At 48.6% G+C, this 24691-nt stretch overlaps 1 protein-coding gene across 1 annotated transcript; it reads right to left on the minus strand.

The window, feature by feature from the left end:
• Window positions 1-6775: 6775 nt before the first annotated feature.
• On the minus strand, window positions 6776-10616 carry LOC100285048 (pepsin A). Its single transcript, NM_001157943.2, has 10 exons — window positions 10235-10616; window positions 9996-10125; window positions 9651-9901; window positions 9343-9570; window positions 8641-8803; window positions 8475-8545; window positions 8200-8290; window positions 7379-7454; window positions 7220-7291; window positions 6776-7028 (listed from the first exon to the last, which is right to left on the minus strand). Exons 1-10 carry the CDS (start codon window positions 10480-10482, stop codon window positions 6880-6882), a joined length of 1479 nt encoding a protein of 492 aa, NP_001151415.2. The 5' UTR covers window positions 10483-10616; the 3' UTR covers window positions 6776-6879.
• Between the last annotated feature and the right edge of the window lie 14075 nt (window positions 10617-24691).

A 24691-nucleotide genomic window follows, 5' to 3' on the forward strand; every position in this document is an offset into this window, starting at 1 on the left:
TCAGAATGGCTCACCGGAGTTGCTCTAGCCCGCTCGAGACCTTCTCACCGCTGTTCTCCCCTCTCTGCTCGTGGATTCATGGCCTCTTCCCTACCATTGAGTTCGCTGTGGTGTCCTCTCCCTCTCTGCCCAACTCCGGCGACCCCAGAGCCACCCTAGCTCGCGCCTACTCCAACTCCGGTGACCTCACCGCCGCGGAGAGGAGCGGCGCCGCCCGTAGTCGTTTGTTTCCCCGGTCTGATCCCCTCCGTCCGATTCAGATCGAACGGCCCGGACCGCGGAATACCGCTTCGCGCCCATGCGCCTGATGCCCTGACCCCACCTGTCAGCGCCACCCGCAGCCGCTCATCCTTCCCGGTCTGATTTTCCCCCCGTCCGATCTTGATCGAACGGCTCGGACCCCCTCGAACCCCTCCCTGTCCGATCTTGATCGAACGGCTCGGACCCCTGTAGCCGTCTGTTTCCCCTTTGGCACTGGGCCCGCTCGGTCAGCACGCTCTCCCCCTCTATCGCTGACACTCCCTGTCCCACCTGTCAGCGCTCGCCCGGTCGCGCGCGCGCCCTCGGTCGCAGATCTAATCTCGGCCGTCGGTTTCTGATCTAGCGGTTGGATTCACCCGATACCCCTTCGCGTGGTTGTTTTGCTTAAGAAACCCCCTAGTTTTAGGAAATCAACCTGTCGTCCTCTGTTTTAGCGCATAGGTCCCTGATTTGTTTTAATTAGACCCCTGGACTTTTATTTAATCACAGAATTAGCCCTAATTTCATATTTTGAATTCCCAAACTTGTTTATTTCATAACTTTTGCATATGAACTCCAAATTTAGTGATTCAAATTGCAAAATGTTTATAGAATTATTCTCTGTTTAAATAAAATAGGTTCACTTACTAACTGCACACTCTAATTTTTAGGATTGAATATGAACTAATGTAGATGTATGTTTTATTTATTTAATAAAATAAATAAAAGGAGAACCTTAGAGATTTAAACTTGTTTAAGCTTGTGAGATTAATAATATGTATTACATAAGTTCATCTCTGCTCTAAATTATTGGTCACAATAAAATAAATTGATATATGATTACGTACTTGTAAATAACACTTAGAGAAATAATAATCTATTTTCAAATAAAGTTAATGTATGCCATAGTTTATGTTATACTTTGAATTCATTATCCCTTATGTAGTATTATGTCTTTTTAATATGTGTTCCAATGTTTGTACATGTTTGGTGTGACGTTCATTTGCACTTTCCAAATGTATTGAATGCATGCTCGCTTTATTTAGACAACGAGCAGTCCGAGGTTCCTGAGTGTATTGCTGGAGACCTCCCTGAGCAACAACCTGGTGAAGGCAAGTGTCCTCTGACCTATTATGTCCTACATACTTTATAATTCACTGTCCCGCATTACTTAATGAAACAAAAGGATTGACTAGTCTGTATTCACTTGTCCTTGTTTACCTTTTGGGATTATCATGGTTAGCATGTTGCTACTGCGTTAACTTAATCAATGAACATGATGTGAACATTTGTGATACGATACTGTTATCCTGATTATGTGGATGATCTTGTGATACCTTAGGGGGCTCAGGCCTTTTTCCTGAGTACCTCTCCGTAAGGACCTGTTCGTGGAGTGACCACCCGGGATAACAGTACAACCATGAGGGTGGATTGGGACGCCCTTAGCTGATTAATTAGATGTGTAGTTGGCTTTGCCGGATGGCTGTCAATGGGGGCCGGGGCGTAGTGCTCGCTCTGCCAAGGTTGCGGTGCAGAGGTTCTTTCGATTTGGTTTTGTTAGTCACCCGCCTTGGGGAGGTGTACTGCGTTTGTATGACTGGCGAAACCTAACGAGCAACTATGCACTAGGGGAGTCTTTGTAAAGGCTACATAGTGTATTCCTAGCCATTCACCTTCGTAGTGAAGATTGGGTTTGTACAACCCAGGCTGGAAAGGGATCATGACTTGTGGGTAAAGTGTACAACCTCTGCAGAGTGTTAAAAACTGGTATATCAGCCAAGCTCACGGTTAAGAGCAGCCTTGGGATCCTCTTTGATTAGAAGAACTTTGGATACTTTTATGTTGATGATCAATAATGATGTTATAAAATCTGATCTCTGGTATTTCCTCGTTTGAGGAGGTACTTCTGGGTAATAAATGGGTTTATTACTAAAACTTGGCTCTACTAATAGTAATAAATACTTGACCAACTAAAAGCAACTGCTTAACCTCAAACCTCGTATACAGCTAGTCCACTTTAGCCAAACGGGACATTTGCTGAGTACGTTGATGTGTACTCACCCTTGCTTTACACACCACCCCAATCCCAGGTTGTCCCCAGTGTACCCAATGCTCAGGAGGTGATGCTGGCAACATGGATGACTTCGAGGAGTTCCAGGAATATGACGAGTTCTAGTTCTTTATTAGTGGCAAACCCCCAGTCAGCTGCCTGTGTAGGCTTAGCATCTACGTTTTGTATTTCCGCACTTTGATAATTATGTTGAACAATGGTTATGTAATAGGCTCTGTGGATGTCTTGGACATCTCGATGTAATTAAGTACCTTTCCGCTATTTATTTTGAGCATTGTGTGATGATGTCCAATTATGTAATCGCTGTGTACGTGAGTTTCTGATCCTGGCACGTACATGGTTCGCATTCGGTTTGCCTTCCAAAACCGGGTGTGACACATAGCTTCGAATTTTGTTCACTAGGGTCTTAAGCCTGTTGTACGTTTGAGTTGGCTCTTCTCCTCTTATCATGGCGAACCTCCCCAGCTCGCCTTCCACTAGTTCCATCATGGTAATCATGGTGGCGTCATTACCCTCATGAGAGATCTTGAGGGTATCCCATATTTGCTTGGCATTGTCCAAGCCGCTCACTTTGTTGTATTCATCCCTGCATAGAGATGCTAGCAAAACAGTAGTAGCTTGGTCATTTTTATGTATTTGCTCATTAATAAATATAAGATTGTTAGTGCTATCGAAATGCATTCCATTTTCAACAATTTCCCAAATACTTGGATGGAGGGAAAATAAGTGACTGCGCATTTTATGACTCCAAAATGAATAGTCTTCTCCATCAAAGTGTGGGGGTTTTCGAGTGGCATAGATAATAAATGGGCATTCGAATTATAAGGGATGCGAGAATAATCAAAAGAATAGTTTTGATTAACCGTTTTCTTTTTCGACGAAGAGTCTTCGTCGTCGTTATCCCTTGGTGAAGAGGAGGAGGTGTCACTGTTGTAGTAGATGATCTTCTTTATGCGCCTATTCTTCTTCTGATCCCTCTTCTTGTGACTTGAGCCTGAGTCAGTGGGCTTGTCGCCTTTTGGCTTGTCGACGTAGAGGGTCTCCTTCTCCTTGTCATTGATCACCATCCCCTTACCTTTAGGGTCCATCTCTTCAGGCGGTTAGTCCCTTAATGAAGAGTACGGCTCTGATACCAATTGAGAGCACCTAGAGAAGGGGTGAATTGGTGATCCTGTAAAATTCAACACTTAAACAACACAAACTTGGTTTATGAGATGTTAGTGAGATCAAAACCAAGGTGCTATAGAGAGAACTCTTCACTTGATTGTTCCTATAGAATGAGTATTGAACTTAGGAACAATAGCACAAGCGATTAAGTGAGAACTCTAAGAAAGAAACCAATCACAATGAAAAGTGGCACAAGAGACACGGTGATTTTATCCCGTGGTTTGGCCAATGCCTACTCCACGTTGTGGTGACCTCCTTCGGTCAAGGATTGCGCTCAATCCCTCTCAAGTGATCCAATGATCAACCTTGAGTACCACAGTTTCTTCCTTATAGCAGATGTTTCCCTTTATGAGGAATCTCCACAAGTTGGAGCCTCTCACCCTTACAATATTGATCACAATAAAAACCATAAGAGTAAGGGAGAGAATAGAAACACACGGAAGAGCTAGAGTCGCAGCAGCGACACGCACACAAGTCAAGAAACGAGCACACAAACACAGCGCAGCGAGTTCACAATTCAACAAGTTCTCAAATCTCAAACACAATGATCCAGATGCATGCTTGCGGAGTCTAGGAATCTTAGGATGTTCAATGGAGGCTTGGTATACTGCTCCATTTGGTAGGCAACTCTTGCCTTCTGTCCGCTGCCGCACCGGAGAGTCCGGTGCAACACCGGACATGAACAGTGCGTGATTTCTTTCCTTGTTTAGCAAAACCGACTGTTGCACCTCGCGGTCCCCTTGGAACACCAGACATTGTCCTATGCACACCGGACAGTCCGGTGCGGCCTTGTGACCGTTGGCCCTGGCCACGCGTCGCCCGTTGATTGCGCGCAGATCGCGCTGCCGATCGTTGGCGTGGACGCTGTTGGCTCACCGGACAGTCCGGTGAATTTTAGTCGTAGCGTCCTTGGCGATTCCCGAGAGGTGCGAGTTCGTCACTGAGCCAGCCTGTCCGCCAGCCTGCTCGTAGCCGGTGCAATACTGGTTGTTTCAGCTAAACTCCTTTTGCTCCTTTTGGACTTGACTTAATTGAGTTCCTGGCACTTAGACAAGCATGTTTAGCACATAAAACAATTGACTAATTGTCTAGAACTTAACTTCATACTTGATCCATCTAGATATACCATTGCTCAACATTTGTTAGTTCTCACCTAGTGTGTTGTGCATCTAATCAACAAAACAACATAGAAATGGTCCAAGGGCACATTTGTCTTTCTGGAAGAACTTCAACTCCCCTATCATGGACATGTCAAATTTCTGCATCATTATCCTACTAAACTCCTCACAAGACAATTTATTAGTAGAAACAAAAATTATATCATCAACATAAATTTAGCATATAAACAAATCATTATTAGTCCTCTTTGTGAATAGAGTTGGATTAGCTTTCTCGACTTTTAAATAATTAGCAATTAAGAAGTCTCTCAAACATTCATACCATGTTCTTAGTGCTTTCTTAATCCCATAAAACGTATTTGAGAGTTTAAACACATGGTTAGGATAGTCACTATCTTCGAAGTCGGGCGGTTGCTCAACATAGACCTCCTCGTTTATAGGTCCATTAAGGGATGCACTCTTAACATCCATTTGAAAATAGCTTAAAACCATAGTGAGTAGCATAGGCCAACAAAGTGCGAATAGACTCAAGCCTAGCTACAGGTACAAAGGTCTCATCAAAATCCAAACCTGCGACTTGTGCATAACCTTTTGCAACAAGTCTTGCCTTGTTCCTTGTCACCACACCATGTGTGTCCTATTTGTTGCAGAAGACCCACTTGGTTCCCACAACGTTCTATTTTGGACATGACACTAATGTCCATACCTCATTCCTATTAAAATTGTTGAGATCTTCATGCATTGCCATCACCTAGTCTAGATCCTTCAAGGCATCCTCAATCCCAAAAGGCTTAATATAAGACATAAAAGAGTAATGTTCACAAATATTATCAATGTAAGAACAAGTGGTTACTCCCTTGCTTAAGTCTCCTAGGACCTTGTCCACCGGATGATCTCTTTGAATGATGGTTTGGACTCTTGGTTGTGGCGCCTGATCTTGAAGTGGTGGTACTCCATCTTCATCCTTCTTAGTCTTGTTTCTCCTCAACCCCCTTGATCATTGCCACCATCTTGAGCTTCTTTCTCACCTTGCTTGGGGGTTGAGCTTGTATAGAGGGTGAAGGTTAATCTTGCTCTTGTGGCAGCTCCTGTAGACGCACCTCTCTAATGGATATGTTCCTTAACGCTAAGCTTAGAGCCTCCTATACCCCGGCCTTCGACCCTGCCCCGACCAAAGTCCCTTAGATGGCCAATGCCTCACTTACATAGCGCAACAAATCATGTTACAAAACATGTTGGTGACACCATCCTCAATGGCGACCTTGCCGCTAGCTCCATGCAAGCAAGCTCAAAATCATCCACCACCACGAAGGGTCCCCCATCGCTGCCCCGGTTGTCGCCGCAGCCTTCGCCTCCTTCGGTGACCTCTCAGCGACGACAATATCACCGGCATGTGCATTCCTTTTCTTCAACCGCCCTCCATGTTTAGAACACCATATATCAGAGTGAGCGCCTTCCCCTTCGGGTTCATTGCTGCAGCAATGACATCTATGCGAGTATGGGTATATAAGTAAATCCCTCTCTAACACGACATCTCCGCAACTACACGCAATGGGCATATCCCATACAACCCATCGTTTAGCACTCTCCAAGCCAACCTTCATCTAAAGCAACTCCTTTCCAAACTTACCCCGTGACTTGCTCGACGAAGTCCTCCGCGGGCCTAGCCTCTGCATTAGGCGCCGAGCCTGTTGAATCGCATGTTCAGCAAGTATTTCCCTATTACAAAATAAGTGGTGAAAAATTAGCATATCATCACTATTTATAGTAAGTATTTCTCTATTACAATATAAGTGGTGAAAATTAGCATATCATCGCTAGTTATAGTAATATTAGAGTTTGTAGCAATCATAAAAGAACATTTCAATTCACGTACTTGCTTATTTTTTCAAATTTAACATCTATTTATTTCTTTTTATCAGTAGCTCTATCTCCATCAGTTACAAAAGATTCTGAAAGAAACAAAGCTGAGTTTCTATGAGTCAACAACTACATTTACGCAACAGAAATCCTCTCCTCACAGATGCTAGATTGCACTTGCACAATAACACGTTACACCTGATGATATGTCTGGTAGAAAAGAAAAGCTGCAAAATAACCTGACATCAGCCAACTTAAGTTCAAGTCATTTTGGTAGCTCGATAGGTTGCTATAATTTACGTGCAAGTCACAAGGGGCAATCTGTATAATATTTTTGCACTCTTTGTTGAACTTCTGAACTCAGCTATTTTTGTTAAAGAGAATACATTTCCCCATGTTTTAGTCCTAGATTCCAGGGCTGGGCTATAACATCAGACAGCTCCAGATTGATGTCACTAACAACAGAATTAAGGACTTGTGCCATTGAAACCTCCGCCCAGCGGAGATATTTTGTGCGTCGACAGTGTACACTGAGCCAGTCTTGTCATCCTCAATTTTAATGCTGGAGGAGCCTGAAACCAAGAGAAACAAGTTCGGCAGTTAACTCAAGACGGCACACGTAGAACACAAACGTCACAGTCTAACTATATTCCTTTGCAAAAAGAGCCCACTATGAACTACACAAACAAGGTTAGAGTAGACTATACTATAAGCTCAGATTTTCTGCAGATGAAAGGACAATTATGATGAACATGAAACTTACAGTTGTAGTCTGTCCATCCAATAACTTGTTTTTCCAAGTCATAAACTACTAGTTTATTTGAGAGGACCAGGTCTGCAATAGAGTTTGTGAACTTTAGAAGCAAGTCAAGCAACATATTCAAGGAACAAGTAGATCAATAATAGAACTGCTTGATCATACCTCCTAAGAGAACCATATCTTTCCCATCTTTGGTCTGTACTCCACCATCCAGGAATCCCATACAGTATAAATCATTCTAGAAAACAAAAATAATGCGTTTATAGTATTAAACATAAACCTTGATGATAATGGGAACTTGTCACTCAGGTTGATTGAACAAATGGTTGTCCACACTTAATATACCAATGACAAAAACAAATATAGCTTTGGCAAAAATTGATTCATAAGGACGAGTCGGGCCAGAACAAGCCAGTACCAAACCTACTACAGATAAGATGATAAAGATAAAGATCAGATATAAAAACAAATCGAAAACCAGGCTTTTAGTGTATAAGACATAGGATTTAGGGTATAAAACAGGAGCAATACGCCAACGACTACGTTGATTTCAAGTCACCCCAGTCTAAATTTGGGTGAAGGATGAGCAATTTTGTCTTCTAGTACACATGTACCTCAAATTTGTCTTTTTAGTATGAACTTTTTTCAGAACCGAATTTGCATCTCAACTTTTGCGGCATGTCCAATCTTTGGATGCACTATGAGTGCACCAAGTTTTGAACGTTTCAAGTATGTTTCTCTAACAGGGGTTTTCACGATTCCATTCCACCAGGAGGCAGCTTGCGTCAAATATTTTCAATTTATTTTAGTGCTCATTTTAGTATACGAAGAAATTTAATGAACAACAATATTTCTATATTCTATGTGCTTCTATGATAGAATTCATTAAGCTTTTGAAAAACATAGCATAGAAAAGGTAGATTTGACACACTATTGTTGCTTATATTACTTAGAAAAAGCAAGGAGAATAGATGTTATCTTACCCCGTTCTGGAAAAGGTAATCATGTGGGTAAACATTCAGTGTAGGGTCTCCCTCAAAACTAAAGGTGATTACAGGAAATTCTTCATCTAAACTGCAAAAGATGGGGTGAAGGGATTAGAAATATACACAAACAATAATTTGTCAAAAGAAAAAAAGAGTCCATGCATGAAGCATGAAACGATCACTATTATAAATGTACAAATGCATGTAGCAATATAATGTTTCCAGTTTCCATATAAGGAAAACATGAGTATAAGAACCACCATCAAATGCACCTTCCGGAAAACTGGAAACAGATGAAGTCTTCATAATTACGTACGGCCAAATCTGGATGCTTATCAAATACCTAAAAAGTGGTTAAGAGAACATATGGCGGTCACAAATTGTTCTTGATCACTACTCCGCACAAAGATTGTTTGTTTCATGCAGAAGTTCCCATACCGCAGTCAGCAAAGTCCTATAAACTTCCCTCGGAAGATATGCCAGTGTTGTCCCGCTGTCAATGATAGTTCCTTTACTGTCACCCGAATCAAAAGTACTTGTAGGAAGCTGAAGTGTAGCACCACCAACAGAAATTCCTTGCAGATTGACATTGTAGTGTGTCCTGTGGTAAATTTCAATAAGAGGTTCCAGAGCATCATTCAAAAGAATACATGCGGAAAAAGTAATTGAAGAGGATGGTAGCTTTACTATTTACATAGATAAATCCAAGGGGCGCACATGAAGAGTAAACCAAGACATTGGCATTAAAAGCTGTAAGGATAACTGGATAAGAACTTGGGAGTTGGGACACTTTGATATATTGTACTCCCTCTGTCCTGTCCCTGAATAAATAAAACACATTTTGGCTGGAAACAGGTCGTGCTTCAAGATCGATTTTCAACGAATAGTGATCAGGAAACGGTCAAAGCTTTTGTGTCTATAATGTCAAAGCTTTGGATGTTGGGTCAGTCAACTCCGCTTAGCACAAACTAAACTAACTACCAAGAGTTCCGGCTGATAAGCCATGGCAGGGAAAATCAAACAAACTAAACTATCAGTCAACAAAGACTACCACGAGAGCAGCTCAAAGTAGATGAGACAGAAAATAGGTATGATGAGGATGGAAACGGGGGGAAAGCAGAGCAGAGAGCACGTACGCGCGCGTTGGGCACCAACGGCGTCGTCTTCACTATGGGGGGCTGTACCACATTGCCAATAGCGAAGATACCACCACCACGCACAGTGTCCAAGCAGTGAGCAAAAATCTTCCTCACTTTACAAGCAGCAGCCAGCTGCGACAGCATCGACGCATCCGACTGGCCGAACCCAAGAATCCCATCAAGCGCCTGGCTCGACGATCCCAGATCCCCACCAAGCTGCGCACCACACCTGCAGCACGGAAAGAGCGGCAGAATCAACGGACGAGTGGTCCCCCAGGCCAGGTGCACTTGCTCCCCCAAGGCTCTCACCCAAACGTGATGCTGACGTTGGACGGGGTGGTCTGGCCATTGCCGGACACCTGATTGTACTGCACGAAATCTGTGACGTAGAAGCCGGTCGTGGAGCTCCCATCTCCGTAGGTGATCCTGAACTGGCACGGCGACGCCGCCGAGGGGCACGCGGGGGGCACGCCGCTCGCCGCGCTGTTGGCAACGCAGAACTCTTGTTCGCACCCCACCGTGGTCCCGCTGCCGGCCGAGTCGTACTGCGTCAGCTCTATCTAACAACCAAACCCAGCACGATCCTTTTTCACGAGAAAAAAAAATCTTCTAAGAGACAAAAGCATGGCGCCATGGCTGGCTGGAGAGCATTACCCCGAGGCCGCTCCTGGTGGGGCAGCCGTCGCAGCTGATGCCGTTCACCCAAAGGATATCGCTGCCGGTGTCCACCTGCACGTAGTAGCCCTTGGGCGGCGAGCCGATCTCAATCCGCGTGTAGTACAGGCTGCGCTGCGCAGAAACCCCAGTCAGACACGCCAAGAGAAGCCTACTATGTATCATCATCACCGCAGCCAGAAACGCACACGCGCAGCCGATGCTGATAGATCACCTACCCGGTCGCGGTGGGGAGCCCGACGCCGCCAAGGGGCAAGTCAACGGCACCAAGGAGCCGGCCGTTGCGGCCCATGTCGTGCCTCAAAAGCGCCGCGAGGCGGTGCTCCACCACGTCCCCGCCTCCGTGGCGCGGGAACTTGCGGCGCACCTGGAAGAGGCCGGTGGCGGCCGCGCGCTCCACCGACAGCAATGAGAGGAGGACGAGTAGCATCGAGAAGAAGCTGGAAGCGCGGGGCACCGCCGCCATCGATCCGATCGGGCTCTGGCTTTGCTACTTTGCTTAGTGCGGAGGTCTTCCTACTCCAGGCAGAGGCAGCCAGACGGTGAGGTCGCAAGGGAACGACGATTGTGTCCGCCTTCTGGTAAGGCGCAGAGAAGAGTGTGAGGAGCGGGAGCACAAGGGGAAATTTAATAGGCGTTGCTTTCAACGGCCCGTGTTTAAATCAGCCGGGAGATACTGATATTTCTTTCCTTCCATCGTATAACCCTGTACAACCCTATACGATACTCCAAATATAAAACATAACTAAAATACAAAATAATATATTTGACATGTTTTATTATATTCATTATACCAATCAGAACATTAAATAAATTAAATTAAGTAATCAGCTAGTCATTTGTTTCGAATATAGTAGAGCCAAGACATAGTATCTTTGCCAAGAAACGTGTCCTGGGTTTTTTTACATTTACACCCTTATATGCATTCGAAGATATAGTTCAAAACATCTATTATACATGCCATAATTACATGGAAACGAATCATGTGCAAACCAATTATTTGGTACAAATCGTGCAAATAGACATGATAATTTTACAAAACAACCTTACCGGCGTGTATCACCTTTTAAAATGACCCTTCAACCTCTTTTGATATATTTTTAAATTTACCCTCCCACCTTCACCAATATATTGATTTGCACGGTTTGCACTAAGTGTTTGGTTTGCACCTGATACGTTCTCTAATTGCATACATGTCTCCGATATTAAAACTCGGTGGCGTTTGAGTCTGCCTCTGCCCTCGGCGGGGTTTTACAGAGGTGGCCTAGGTGGACAGTAATATCCTGGCCTTAAGAATGTAGCCATAATTTTTGTACAAAGGGAGTCATAAATAAAATGTAATAGATTATATGTAATATATGGGTGTCTGATTTCAGTTTAAATTTAACTTCATAGACTACCTATTTTTCTCAAACGCACAAATAACAAAATAGTCAATATTTATTGAATCGATCACTAATTATATATACTTAAATGCTTAAAAACTAGTTGCAATTCATATGTATTTATATCTTTGTACAAACCTAAGAGGGCTCGGGCCCCTACTAGCTATTCTTTGTCTACGACACTGTATGGCCCAAGGCTTAATATGATTAATGGAAAATCCATACCAACAAGGTTATTTTGTTTTTCCGTAAGCCTACTTCGAAAGAACCTTGGCCCGAAACAATCTGCGGAGGCACGTTAGTTCCCGCACCTTTGCTCGTGCTCCTCTGCTAGACAATCGACGACCTCATGGACCTCCTCCTCTAGGCCATCCTTCGTCGCCTCACCCCTGCGGCCTATCCGACCTCCTCCGTGTAGCACTCACCTGCCACCGCTGGTGTTCGGCCACCACCTGCGCCCTCCCACGTGTGTCGCTCCTCCTCGGCTACTTCTTCCACACTGAATGTCCCGCCATGCTGACGTCGGACAAGAACCACCACCCTGTTGTCTTTCTTCGGCTCAACGCCTCCTCCCCGCAACTCTCACTCGGCCTCACTATGAGGCGATGCCAGGATCCATATCCAAGAAGAAGGAAAGCAATATACTATAGTTAACTTTGTTGGTTTTTGGTCTCCATGTTAGTAGTCAACAATTTGAATATAATATTTTACTTATTATGATATCCAAAATTTCAACTCATGTTAGTAAATTTATGATGGTTCAAGACCCCGATAAATCATATCATATTGTGTATGATTCATGGATTAAATCGAGCACTCCTCTCCGGGTGAGTTGTTGCAACTTGCTTATCCAATAGTCTACCCTTTATGTAGTGCTAAGAATCCAATTAGTTGTCAATATTATATAGTGATTGTATTGTTACCAAGCTACAAGTTCCTTTCAGTTTTAGTTTCATCCCTCAGGAATTATGTGGTCTTAGGAGGAGAAACCACTTTGACTTCCTGAAAAATTATATAACACTCAATGATTAGAATGATGGGCGACCCTCCGGACCCTCCACTAGAACCCCTCCATGCCTTCGCTGCCTCTGCCATCCTAGCAACGTCACCACTAGGATCCACCACAACCCCTGCGTCCAGCCACCTTCCCCCACAAGACCCCACCCAACCATGTCCCACTGAAGCTAGACATGGTGACCATGTCGGCGTCGCCTCTCGTCCAAGCTCTGTCGGTAAGATTCGGCTATGCAATGTGCCCCCACTCGATGTCACTTGTTATCCAGGTTACAACCTCCCCCATCGCCTTCCTACGATCTCCTTCGTTGAAGTCTTTGACTCCCTCTGCCAGAATTCAAAACTCTTTCCTTGAAAATTTTGGCCAATTGGTGCATCCTCACTCCATCTCTATCACGAGCTGGTGTTTGTCTGGTTCTCGACTAGTCATGCCTCACATCACTACTCCACGAGATTTGTGAGAAACATAAACTACCTCATGTCCATGCCCCTAGACCGTCTCGTTGTCCGCTACGTTGGTGACTGGGTTTTTAGATTGCAGGTGGCTAACCAGAACATCGCTAATGCTCTTGTGGTCGTTGGCTCCCTGCATCTTGGGCGCTCTACCCTTCTCTCCCATCCTACCCTCGCCACCGCCATGGTCGTGACCCTAAAGCTTGATGAGCTTCCGTCTTTGGCTTCGTGCTTGTCCAGGCATAACCCTTCCATCCTGGATTGAAAGGGAAATGTGCTAGATAGCCGTTTCTACCTATTTTGGTGATTAAGTGTTCAAAACACCAACATGGACTAACTAGTTTTATATGAGTGTGAGCACAGGTTCCCTTGGAGGCAATTTGAAGGCACTAAGTCCAAAAGAGTTGAAATGGAGGCTAGACAGTGCAACTTTGGGTAAATGGGTACAACCACAAGGTTTAAGTACTTAGAGAAGTTGCATATGCCTAATACAATGTTTACTTTCTAGCACTTGTATTTAGTCTCTAACTCCTTTTGTAGCAAAAAGTGCATTTTGGACTTGTTTTGAGCGAATTCAACAACTCTATTAAAGATCTATGAAAGATGTGAGTTTCCCATACTAAGTCAATTGAATTACGTGCTAATTATGTTTGTCTAAGTCGTAGGTAAGCTCCCAAGTATAACACCTATGTTGTTACGAGAACTAAAATATGAACATGTCATCATATGCATTGTCATCATCTTGTTGCTTGATACACCTAGTACAAGGATTAGTTTTAAAAGAAGTGTTAGTTTAATAGAAAATCATATGAGAAGCAAAAGTCATCTTATGCATTCACTAGGACAAAAATCAAAGCAAAAGAAGTGTTAGTTTAATAGAGTACAAGGATTAGTTTTAAAAACCTTGTTTGAAACTAAGTGTAAACAAACTCTTAAACTAATGGCAATTTGGCTATGAGTCTTATACATTAAAGGTAGATCTTGGTATATAGAATAACTTTGTTTTAGGGGGTGGAATAAACTTGATGTTTAAATTGAAGAATTTGATCACATTCCAAAACCCTAAATTGGGACCCAAAAGTGAAATTCAAAATCCGCAAAGAATTTGCAAAAAGTTCAAATTTTGTAGGGCCTTGAAAAGTGAACAACTTTTGTGTTTAGAGTTTTTCAAGTTTCTATACAATTTGGAGTAAGTTGCAAATTTCAGATTGGGGGGAGAATGAAAGTATTGTACAATGGCAGTTAACTGAAACCATGGTTCAGTGTGTTTAAGCCGACTTTACATTATAGGAAAATCAGGAAAAAACGTACGCCTAGTTAAGAACGTCAGGACCGACATTCTTAACCTAGCCAAGAACTTCGGTTTCTTAGGGCTGAAGTACTTAACGTTAAGTACGTTGACCAGAGCTCGAATCGATGGATTTAAGTTTAAGTACATCGAACGTAGCCTGAGCGACATTCTTATTGTCACACTCGAATTTAAGGGCAAATTCAGGTGCGTCTCAAATGTGTGGTAGGATCAAGTCTCATACATATGATGACTCATGGTACAGAAATCAATGTCACATCTTTATTATATAATACGAGTTCTGTACAAAATTGCTAAATAATTTCACCATATAGTGACAATGGTCCTCCACCATCATAATTGATTGGGAGAGACGGTCGAGACCTTTCACAAACTCATCACAACATCCTTCATGCTTATCTTGTGGTACCTATTCTTTACCTGGATGTGCGTACAACAAGGGCGAGCTCACATACGTTCATCGCTCAACAACTTATGGGGAATAATGTGCATGAGCTTACTTACGGTGGGGGCTCATGTGAAGTGTAAAGCTTACCAAGTTGAATGGTTAAGACTAAGCATTGCTTTTAACAAGTTAGTCAAAATTTTATTAGCAGTTACTATGTATAAATAGATACCATCCCAATTAAATAATTAAATCCCATAGTGCAATGCAAACGACAAATTAAGTTTAATTCCATAAGTTAATCATGCAAGAGTCGTGAGTCGCTCTTGACCGTGAGCACGGCTATAGGTGTACATTCGGGCCGCCCGGCCCGGCACGGCCCAAGCCTGAAAAGGCTCGTATTGTTTGAATTTCGGGCCGGCCTAACTCGTTTGAATTTCGGGCCGTGTCGGGCCGGCCCATGGGTCTAGCCCTCGGCCCACGAACCGACACGTAATTGCTTAAACGTGTCGGGCTCATTACGGGCGACCCGAAATTATAAAAGCCCGAAATTCAATTTTTGGCCCGAAATTCACATCAAAGACCAAAATTCAGTTTTTGGCCCAAAATTCACATCAGGGCCCAGAATTCACATCAGAGCCCTAAATTCAAAACAAATTTAATAAAACAAATAAAAGACAAGACAAATAAATTTGACCAAAAGGAATCATAATATTTGTATTAAGTTACGAGAGCTATGCAATGACTACCTCGTTTACAAATCATTTTGTTAGAAGGAAAAAAGAGTATAATCAGCTTTATACAAAGTTCGTAAGTTCAGTTCATTATCTAATGTTTATACAAAAGTAAAATTACATCACATACTCTAATTCAAAGCTACAAAAAACATCTAACTAGCATTATCTCTAGCTACAAAAGTGTGGAATGAAGTGTGGTTTTAATAAATATATGGGCTTTTTCGTGCCTCTATATGGGCCATTTCGTGCCTATCTTAAACGGGTCGTGCTCATGCCCGCCCATGGACCGCGACCTCGGCCTAAACCCGGCCCGATATATCGGGCCATGCCGGTCCAGCACTAAAATATTTCAGACCTCTCTATACCTACACTCCACCCCGCTTGCCCCTTTCGGGAAAGGATTAAGTCACACTAGCTTTCCTAATTAATCAATCAAGGGCGTCCCATTCCACCCTTGTGGTAGCATTGTTATCTCAAGTTAAGCTCCATGTTCTAATTAACACAATAATCTTATCATATGTCATATAGCATTACTTCCCCAAAAACCAGGTAGAGCATAGCCAAACTACCCAATTGTTTAGTTGTATATAAGGTGTGGGGTAAATAAAACTAGGGTAACCTATTAGGTCCCATAAAATTAACATGAGCATGTCATAATGATTATGGAGAACATTATTAGATAAAGAAGAGTGATCAAGGGCACAACGTGCCTTATTCTTGCGATAACCTGTTGTCTAGATGCTGTCCCAAAAAGTTAGGCTCCTGATTCCTCGTTACCTCGCCTCTACTCATAGCAATACATACAATCTAGCAAATATCAGATATGGTAACATTACACCAAAGCATAAGAACAAAGTGTGTAAGACTATTCTATGCGTCGCTATGAGATTGTAGGTTTGAGAATCACTAAAATCGGAGTTACAGTGAAAACGATATGATTTTCTGAAGTTTTAGGTGATTAAACAGTAAAGATGTATTATATATAAATCATGTGAGAAAAATATTACCACAAATTAACTAATTCAATTTTAATCTAATTTATAACTTAATTATAGACTATACCTTAGTCTATACTACTCTATATATACTACTGTATTAAGAACCTAATGTGGGCATCTGGTGCTACCACGACTTCACCCTCGTATTGACATTCTGGGCCCACCCTACGCATCCCGACCGGTTCTCCCACCGCACATGCCCCGCCATGGTGCCGTGCCCTGTGGGTCCCATGTCTCAGCTACTACCTTGTGGACCCCTAGCACCCGCAAAAAAATAGTGTAGAGCAAGCACTCGAACCCACGCCCATGCTCTAGAATTTTGGGGCTAACCACCTGTCGGCGTTTCGACCCCGGGGGGTCCCTAGACCGACGAGTAAATTGTCGCCGCGTGTCCCAACCCAGATTGGTCGGCGCGAGACGGAGCACAAAAGGGGGGGGAGAAACAGCAAAGGGGAAACCCGCGGCCTTCATGTTGTCCTGCGCCTAGGTCGGGTGCGCTTGCAGTAGGGGGGTTACAAGCGTTCGCGTGGGAGAGAGAGAGAGCCCTGTGCGTCGGCCCGTTCTCCCGCGTGGCCAACCTTCTCGTACGAGAGCCCTAGACCTTCCTTTTATAGGCGTAAGGAGAGGGCACAGGTGTACAATGGGGGGGGTGTAGCAGTGTGCTAACGTGTCTAGCAGAGAGGAGCTAGAGCCCTAAGTACATGCCGTCGTGGCAGCCGGAGAGGTTTTGGCACCCTGTTCATGTGATGTCATGGCCGTCGGAGGAGTGCTTGAGCCTTGTGGAAGTACAGCTGTCAGGGCTGTCGGATCCTTGCTGACGTCTCCTTGCTTCCGTAAGGGGCTGAGAGCCGCTGTCGTCATGGAGCACGCGGGGTGCCATCATTACTTGTTTACCGGTGCGAGCCGGATGGGACGCCGGTCTTGTTCCCCGTAGCCTGAGCTAGCTAGGGGTAGGGTAATGATGGCCTTCCCTGTGACGTGGCGGGCCCGAGCCCGAGGTCGGGCGAGGCGGAGGCTCCTCCGAGGTCGAGGTCGAGTCTGGGCCCTGGGTCGGGCGAGGCGGAGTTCGTCTTCCGTGGTCGAGGCTGAGTCCGAGCCCTGGGTCTGGCGAGGCAGAGATCGTCTTCCGAAGCCGAGGCTGAGTCCGAGCCCTGGGGTCGGGCGAGGCGGAGTCCGTCTTCCGGGGTCGAGGCTGAGTCCGAGCCCTGGGTCAGGCGAGGCGGAGACTGTCTTCCGAGGCTGAGGCTGAGTCCGAGCCCTAGGGTCGGGCGAGGCGGAGTCCGTCTTCCAAGGCCGAGGCTGAGTCCGAGCCCTGGGGTCGGGCGAGGCGGAGTCCGTCTTCCGGGGTCGAGGCTGAGTCCGAGCCCTGGGTCGGGCGAGGCGGAGACCGTCTTCCGAGGCCGAGGCTGAGTCCGAGCCCTAGGCGAGGCGGAGCTTCCCATGGCGCCCGAGGCTGGACTTAGCTGTTGTCAGCCTCACTCTGTTGAGTGGCACAACAGTCGGAGCGGGGCAGACGGCGCTGTTTTCCTATCAGGTCGGTCAGTGGAGAGGCAAAGTGACTGTGGTCACTTCGGCTCTGTCGACTGAGGAGCGCGCGTCAGGATAAGGTGTCAGTCGATCCTTGCATTAAATGCTCCTGCGATACGGTCGGTTGGCGTGGCGATCTGGCCAAGGTTGCTTCTCCGCGAAGACTGGGCCTCGGGCGAGACGTGAATCCTCTGGGGTCGGCTGCCTTTGCCCGAGGCTGGGCTTGGGCGAGGCGAGATCGTGTCCCTTGAGTGGACTGAGCCTTGACCTTAATCGCGCCCATCAGGCCTTTGCAGCTTTGTGCTGATGGGGGTTACCAGCTGAGATTAGGAGTCTTGGGGGTACCCCTAATTATGGTCCCCGACAGTAGCCCCCGAGCCTCGAAGGGAGTGTTGATACTCGCTTGGAGGCTTTTGTCGCACTTTTTTGCAAGGGGACCGGCCTTTCTCGGTTGCGTTTCGTTCCGGTGGGTGCGCGCGAGCGCACCCGCCGGGTGTAGCCCCCGAGGCCTCGGAGGAGTGGTTTGACTCCTTCGAGGTCTTAGCGCGTTTCGTGATGCTTCGGCCGGTCTAGTTGTTCCCTCATGCGAACTGGCCGTAGCCCGGGTGCATAGTTAGGTTCCAAGTTCTCGGGCTGGTATGTTGACGCTGTCAACGGTTTGGCCGGAGCTGGATTTGTGAGAGCAGCCCCCGAGCCTCGGCACAGAGCGAGAGGACGGTCAAGGACAGACTCGGCTTTTTTCATACGCCCCTGCGTCGCCTTTCCGCAAGGAGGAGGGGGGGAAAGCGCCATGTTGCCCTCGGAGGGCGTCGAACATGGTGTCTCCAGTGAGTTGCTAGCGGGTGATCCGAGTGGACGCCCGTGCCTCGTTCAATAAGGGTCGGCTAGTGGCCTAGAGGCGCGCTCCAAAAGTACCTGCAGGTGATTTGCCGGACCCGGTCCCGTTTGATAGGGTCCGAGGGCTCGATGCCTCCCTCTGATGGGAATCCGTTAAAGAATCGCTCCTGCTGGTCTCAGAAATGTCCTAGGGTACCTCGGGAGCGTAGCCCGAGCCTTGGCCATGTATCGGACGTACCCAGAGTCATCCCTCGCTCTGCGTGCTCGGAGGCGGCTGTCGAACCCTTCGGGGGCCAACCTACAAACCCCTGATCAGTAGTGGGCGCGGAGCCCAAGTGGCCTGAGGCGGCTGTCGAACCCATCCGAGGGGCCAGCCTTCGAACCTCTAACCAGTGGTGGGCGCGGAGCCTGATTGTTCTGAGGCGGCTGTCGAACCCTTCCGAGGGGCCAGCCTTCGAACCTCTGATCAGTAGGAGGGGCTCGGAGCCCGAGTGCTCTCAGGCGGCTGTCGAACCCTTCCGAGGGGCCAGCCTTCGAACCTCTAATCAGTAGGGGGGCTCGGGGCCCGCTTCCTTCGCGAAGAAGGATCCCTTTCGGAGTATCCCCTTTCTCGGTCCCTGTAGCAAGAGAGAGAAAGAGGAGGAGGAAAAGGATACAAAATCGAACGACGTGGCGCACCTTTTTTGACGCGGTCATTATGGCGGAGGTGAAGCGTCGCCTGCTTCGCCTGCCAAAGGTGCCGCCTGTCCTGCCACAGAGTTAATGCGACGGGACGAGTGGTTCGCGGGGTTGCCGTTGTGCGTGCGCGAGCCGTTCGAGGAACGGGCGTCTTGCCGTTGAGTTTTGAATCTCGCGGCGGGTTTGGGCGAAGTGTTGAACGGGTCTTGCCTGGGCCTTTATATATTCGGGAGAGGGACCGGTGACGGTTCTTTACTCTGCTGCTTGCCTCCCACTTAGGTTTCCGCAACCTGAGGGAATAGCCAGAGAAAGAAAACCGCACACCTTGTCCGCTCCGCCGCCACCTCTTCTGCTTTGTGATGGCCGACCGGGTGATCGTTGTTTCGCCGCGTGACCCGTGGCCTTTCTCCACCGTCACGGCGGACGAGCTGGAGGCCCTTGTTGCCGATGGTTTGCTTCGTCCTCTCTCTGGTGACCCACAGCCGGAGTGGATGGCCCCTCCGAGCGGAGCCGCCCCGTCCCCACTGCTGGGGTATGTGCCGAGCTTCGTCTCTTTTCATGAGCGGGGGTTCGGAGTGCCGGCATGTCGTTTCATGCAGGCGATTCTGCACGTCTATGGGGTGGAGTTGCACAATCTCAACCCCAACTCCATCGCACAAGCAGCCATCTTCGCGGCGGTTTGCGAAGGGTTTTTGGGGATTGCCCCACACTGGGACCTGTGGACCCATCTCTTCTCCGTGGAGCTTTTTTCCTCGACGACAGGGGAAAGAAGAGTTCGCATGGCGGTGCGGGCTGGTGGCTGCATCCTCCAGTTGAGGCAGGCACGGGCGCAGCAGCACATCCCTGCTATCCTCGCGTCTTCGAACAAGGGGTGGCAGCGTCGGTGGTTTTGTCTCCGGAATGACGACGGGAGGCTCCCGTCGTTTTCTCGACGAGTGGTGACCGCCGCCGGCGGTAACTGGCGCTACGGGGCCCCGCATGAGAAACAGAAGAATCTCCAGCCCCTTTTGAAGGCCTTGGAGGAGCTGCGAGAAGGAGGGCTCACCGCCGCGGGGGTGGTTGCCGGCATTCATCGCCGGAGGGTGCTCCCCTTGACGGAGCGGCGGCTGCCGCTTTGGGAGATGACGCTGGGGGTCGACTTGGAGGGTTTGCACATGTCCTCGATCCCCCTTCCCGCCGATGACCTCCACAGGCGGGTAGCCGGCACGGTAGGGAAGTTAGACGCCGGCGCCTTTACCCAGCTCTCGATGCGTCCCGATCGCGGGTGTGTGTCCCTGGTGAGTGTTCGCTCCTTCTTCCTTCTTGTGTCGGATTGCCCTTGGTTCTCACAGCCAAGACTTTTCGTCCGTCTCTAGGAGGTGGGGTTTCACAAGCCTTCCCTGCCACCGGTCCCGGAGGACGCGGTGGACCGAGCCGCGCGGAGGGTTGCCACGGAAAAGAGGAAGGAGAAGAAGGACGCGAAGAAGGCTCGGGTTGCCTTGGAGAGGCTTCGTCGTCGGCAGGAGAGGGATGGGCTCCCGAGGGAGCCGTCGCCGGAGACGCCTGACGATGACGACGACGACGATGATGATGATGATGAAGACGACGACATGGCTGCCCGCCTCGGCCTCAGCCCGGATCTGAGGCTGGGCCAGGGGTCGTCGAGCCAGCCCCCGTGCGGGCTAGCGTCGTCGGTATCCGGGGCCAGGACGTCGGGGTCCCGGTCCGAAGAACGAGGGCAGGCCGAGGGGGTACTTGACCCCTTGGCCGAGGTAGTTGAGGTGACCCCGGGGAGTCAGGCCGAGCCGCCTGTTCCCCAAGAACCGTTGCCCGTGCCGACCGCACAGGAGGGTGATCCTCGGGTCGTCGTGGCTGCGCCTGGGCAGTCCGTCCCTCTGGTGCCTCGGGCGCCCGAGGCAAGGATGGTGCCGAAGCCGGCAGCGGGGCTAACCTCAGTGGTACCTTCGGGGACCGAGGCTCGAGTGACCTCTCCACAGGCACGATTGGTCGTGGCCCGGAGTGGGTAAGTATCTTAGGATATCTTCGTCCTGGCTCCTCCTTCGTGTGTCCTGATCCTGCTCTTCCTTTTCTTCCCAGCAAACGGAGGCACGGTTCGATCGGTCTGGCTCCCCGGAAGGTCCTCAAGATGGCGCCGGCTTCTGTAGCCAGTGCCGCACTGGGCCTCGCCGACCAGCTGGCCTCCTCACAAGATGCCCCAAAGCGGGGGGCCCAGGCGGCACAAGTTGTCGTGGGGCGAGCTCCCGAGGCCGACTCCTCCGTCGAGGCGGTCGTCGTGCCGAGGGAGACTGCTGGCACGGCTGCGGCCTCGAGCCCACCAGACGCGTTGCCGGCGCTGGCACCGGCTTCTGCCGAGGCGGTTGTCGTTCTGGCCGTGGAGCCACCCGTCACCGCCGATGCTGAGATGGCCGAGGCGTCGCTACTTGATGCCTCGGAGGAGGGGGCGCAGAACCGCGACCCGTCCTAGGGAGCGGCAACCTCGTCCCCGCGCGGCACAGTCCCGACGGGCAGTGCCAGTCGCTCCGGTTCTGGACCCATGGTGCTTCAGATCCCCTCTTCGTTCTCGACGATGAGCGAGAGGAGCAGTCTTGGGACGGGCTTCGTGAGTGTGGTGAGGCGACGGTGGGGTCGCTTCGGTCGACCTTGGAGGTCCTTTGCAGGGACGTTCCCAAGATCCTCCAGGTAAGGATTTTAGGCATACCTTTCATGTGATCAAGGCGTTCTTTGTGACGCCCCACTTCCTTTCCTCAGGATCTGACGGATCTGAGCGCCGCCAAGTCGTCGTTCATCCGCCGCGAGGCCGATGTCTGGGGTTCGCTGCAGTTCTTGAGGACCATGCTTAACGAGGCTACCGAGCGCCTCTCCCAGTGGAGCGCCGAGGTGGCGGACCTTCGGTTGCTCTGTGTCGACCTGGGAGCGGAGGCGACGGCGGCACGCGCAGAGGCGCAGCGGCAGCATTTGGAGCTTGGCTAGGTCATCGGCGAGCGGGACCAATCTTGGGGCCGGGCCGCCGAGGCTGAAAGTCGGGCTGAGGTCCTTGGAGACCAGCTAGCCGAGGCGTCTGCTCGGGCCGGAGCCCTTGTGGCAGACCTAGCCGTGGCCCAAGCCGCATCCTCGGAGCAGCGTGCCCGAGCCGAAGGTATGTCTTGGCTGTTTCAAGATTTTGATTCAGCTTCATTTTTCAACTCGTGTTTGAAGACTTCTGCTTTGGCTGTTTGCAGAGCTCGAGTCTGCTCTCGACGAGTCCACCAAGGCACTTGCCCAGGCGCCGAGCAGAGGGAGGTCGACCACGTGGCCATGTTCGAGGCTATCTTGGCCTTCTGCCGGGTCTTTGGTTTCGACGATGTCCCCTCGGGGAGCTCCCCTCAGAGTCTCCTGCAGGCCTTAGGTGACCACGCGCACGGCAGACTCCGCGAGGTGCTGCATCACGGCGTCAGGCGGGCCTTCGCCGTGCTCGCTTCCCACTACGACGTGGATCTGGAGCGGGTCAACGAGGGGTATTGCCTTCCCAACGAAGATGAAGCTGCCCTGGCCGAAGTCCAGAGGCTTGACGCGGCCGCCGCGGGCCCAAGCGCGGTGCTGGCGACCACCTTCGAAGCAGAGATCCTTCCACTTGCGCCGTCGTCCGAGGCCGAGGCGGATCTCGTCGAGGGTAGAAACGAAGCCGAGGGCGCGGCTCCTTCTCCGGGCGACGCCTGATTCTACCGGAGCAATTTATTTTGAATGCGTATGTGTCTTTGGCGGCCGCCGAGGCCCGAACATTTTGTCGTCGTAATATAAAGTTGTGTCTCTTTTCCTCCTGTTTTGCGTATCCGGATTCGTCGTTCGTCAGTAGCAGGATTGCTTTACCAAGTAAGAGTTATTTTTCGTGGTAGGTGACGAGTGAGGTATCCGTATCCCGGAGGCGTAGGAGTCCCTCGGCTCGGTCGGCCTTGCCACTTACATGCACTCTTATTCGTTTCTCGGGGACCTGTTACTGATATAGCCGGGAGACGCGAAAGTCGTTTTGGTGGAAGACTTCTTTCGAGGAAAATTTTGACGCAGAGGGGGTTCGCCCCTTCTAGCCCTCGAGGGAGGGTCGGGCTTTGCCGAGGCAAGGCTGACCCTTCCTTGATGGTTAGACTTTATTGGCGTATGTAAACGAGGTGTTTGAACGACTTTAAAACGTCTTAAGGGTAGAAGCGACGTAGCTGTCGGATGTTCCAAGCGTTGTTGTAGACCTCGCCTTGACTGTTGGCCAGCTTGTATGTTCCGGGCTTCAAAATCTTGGCGATGATGAATGGCCCTTCCCAGGGAGGCATGAGCTTGTGGCGCCCTCGGGCACCTTGTCGCAGCCGAAGCACCAAGTCGCCCACCTGGAGGTCTCGGGACCGAACCCCTCGGGCGTGGTAGCGTCGCAGGGACTGCTGATACCGCTGTTGGGACCATGCTTCATCGCCGAAGGTCCTGCAGGAAGAAACAACTTTGGCTGAAGCTGTCTGTACATGATGCCGAAGGGTGCCGTTCATGAAGCTTCGGAATTACAAACCGACTTAAAAATAGAATGACCTTTTAGTCCATGAAAGTTTGAGTCGCCGTTTTAAACTTTTATGAGGGGTATGATTGTAATTGCTCATAGGCTGCGTCCTCTGCCTATAAATAGTGAACATTATTCCTTTACTGTTCACGCATTCTTGTAATTGCAATCACATCACTCGGAAATTATTCCTTGTCAAGGCAGAGGTATAAATGTATCTAAACATTATATTTGAATACATCAAGTTTATTTAATATGTAAATGATGTTATCTACTTCTAATTTACTTGTCTTTAATGCTTTATATCTCGTGTTATTTTTATATTATCTCTGAGAGTTCAATTACGAAGATACAACCTTCATAATTGTGTCATTATAACCTTCGTCCGAAGTTCATTAAATCCTTGGGGAAATAATGCTTCAGCGGACGAAGGGCATTAATATTTAACATTTTATGTTGCCTTGTTCTTAATTCATAGCATTTGAGAACAAGTCCCCAACATTGGCGCCCACCTTCGGTGAACTCACTTCCACTTTTCTGAGCTGATGGCTTCGTTCAACATTCAAGCTGGAGCTGCTTCGGCTCCGAAGCTGGTACTCCCGATAACAGGCGGTTCATGCTCAGAGCCAGCCAACAAGACCAGAAGAAGGAGGCGCAGAGAAGGGTACAGCACGTCGGAGTGCAAGGACCCTTCATCAAGTCAAGATGGTCTCACATTCCTATTACCTTCTCCCAAGAGGATCTTCAACTCAAGGATTACCCACACAACGATGCTATGGTTATCTCTTGTGTTATCAAAGGATTTCTGGTCCACAATGTTTTGGTTGATACAGGCAGTG

The sequence above is a fragment of the Zea mays genome, chromosome 4 (assembly GCF_902167145.1).
Source record: "Zea mays cultivar B73 chromosome 4, Zm-B73-REFERENCE-NAM-5.0, whole genome shotgun sequence".
Lineage (NCBI taxonomy): Eukaryota > Viridiplantae > Streptophyta > Magnoliopsida > Poales > Poaceae > Zea > Zea mays.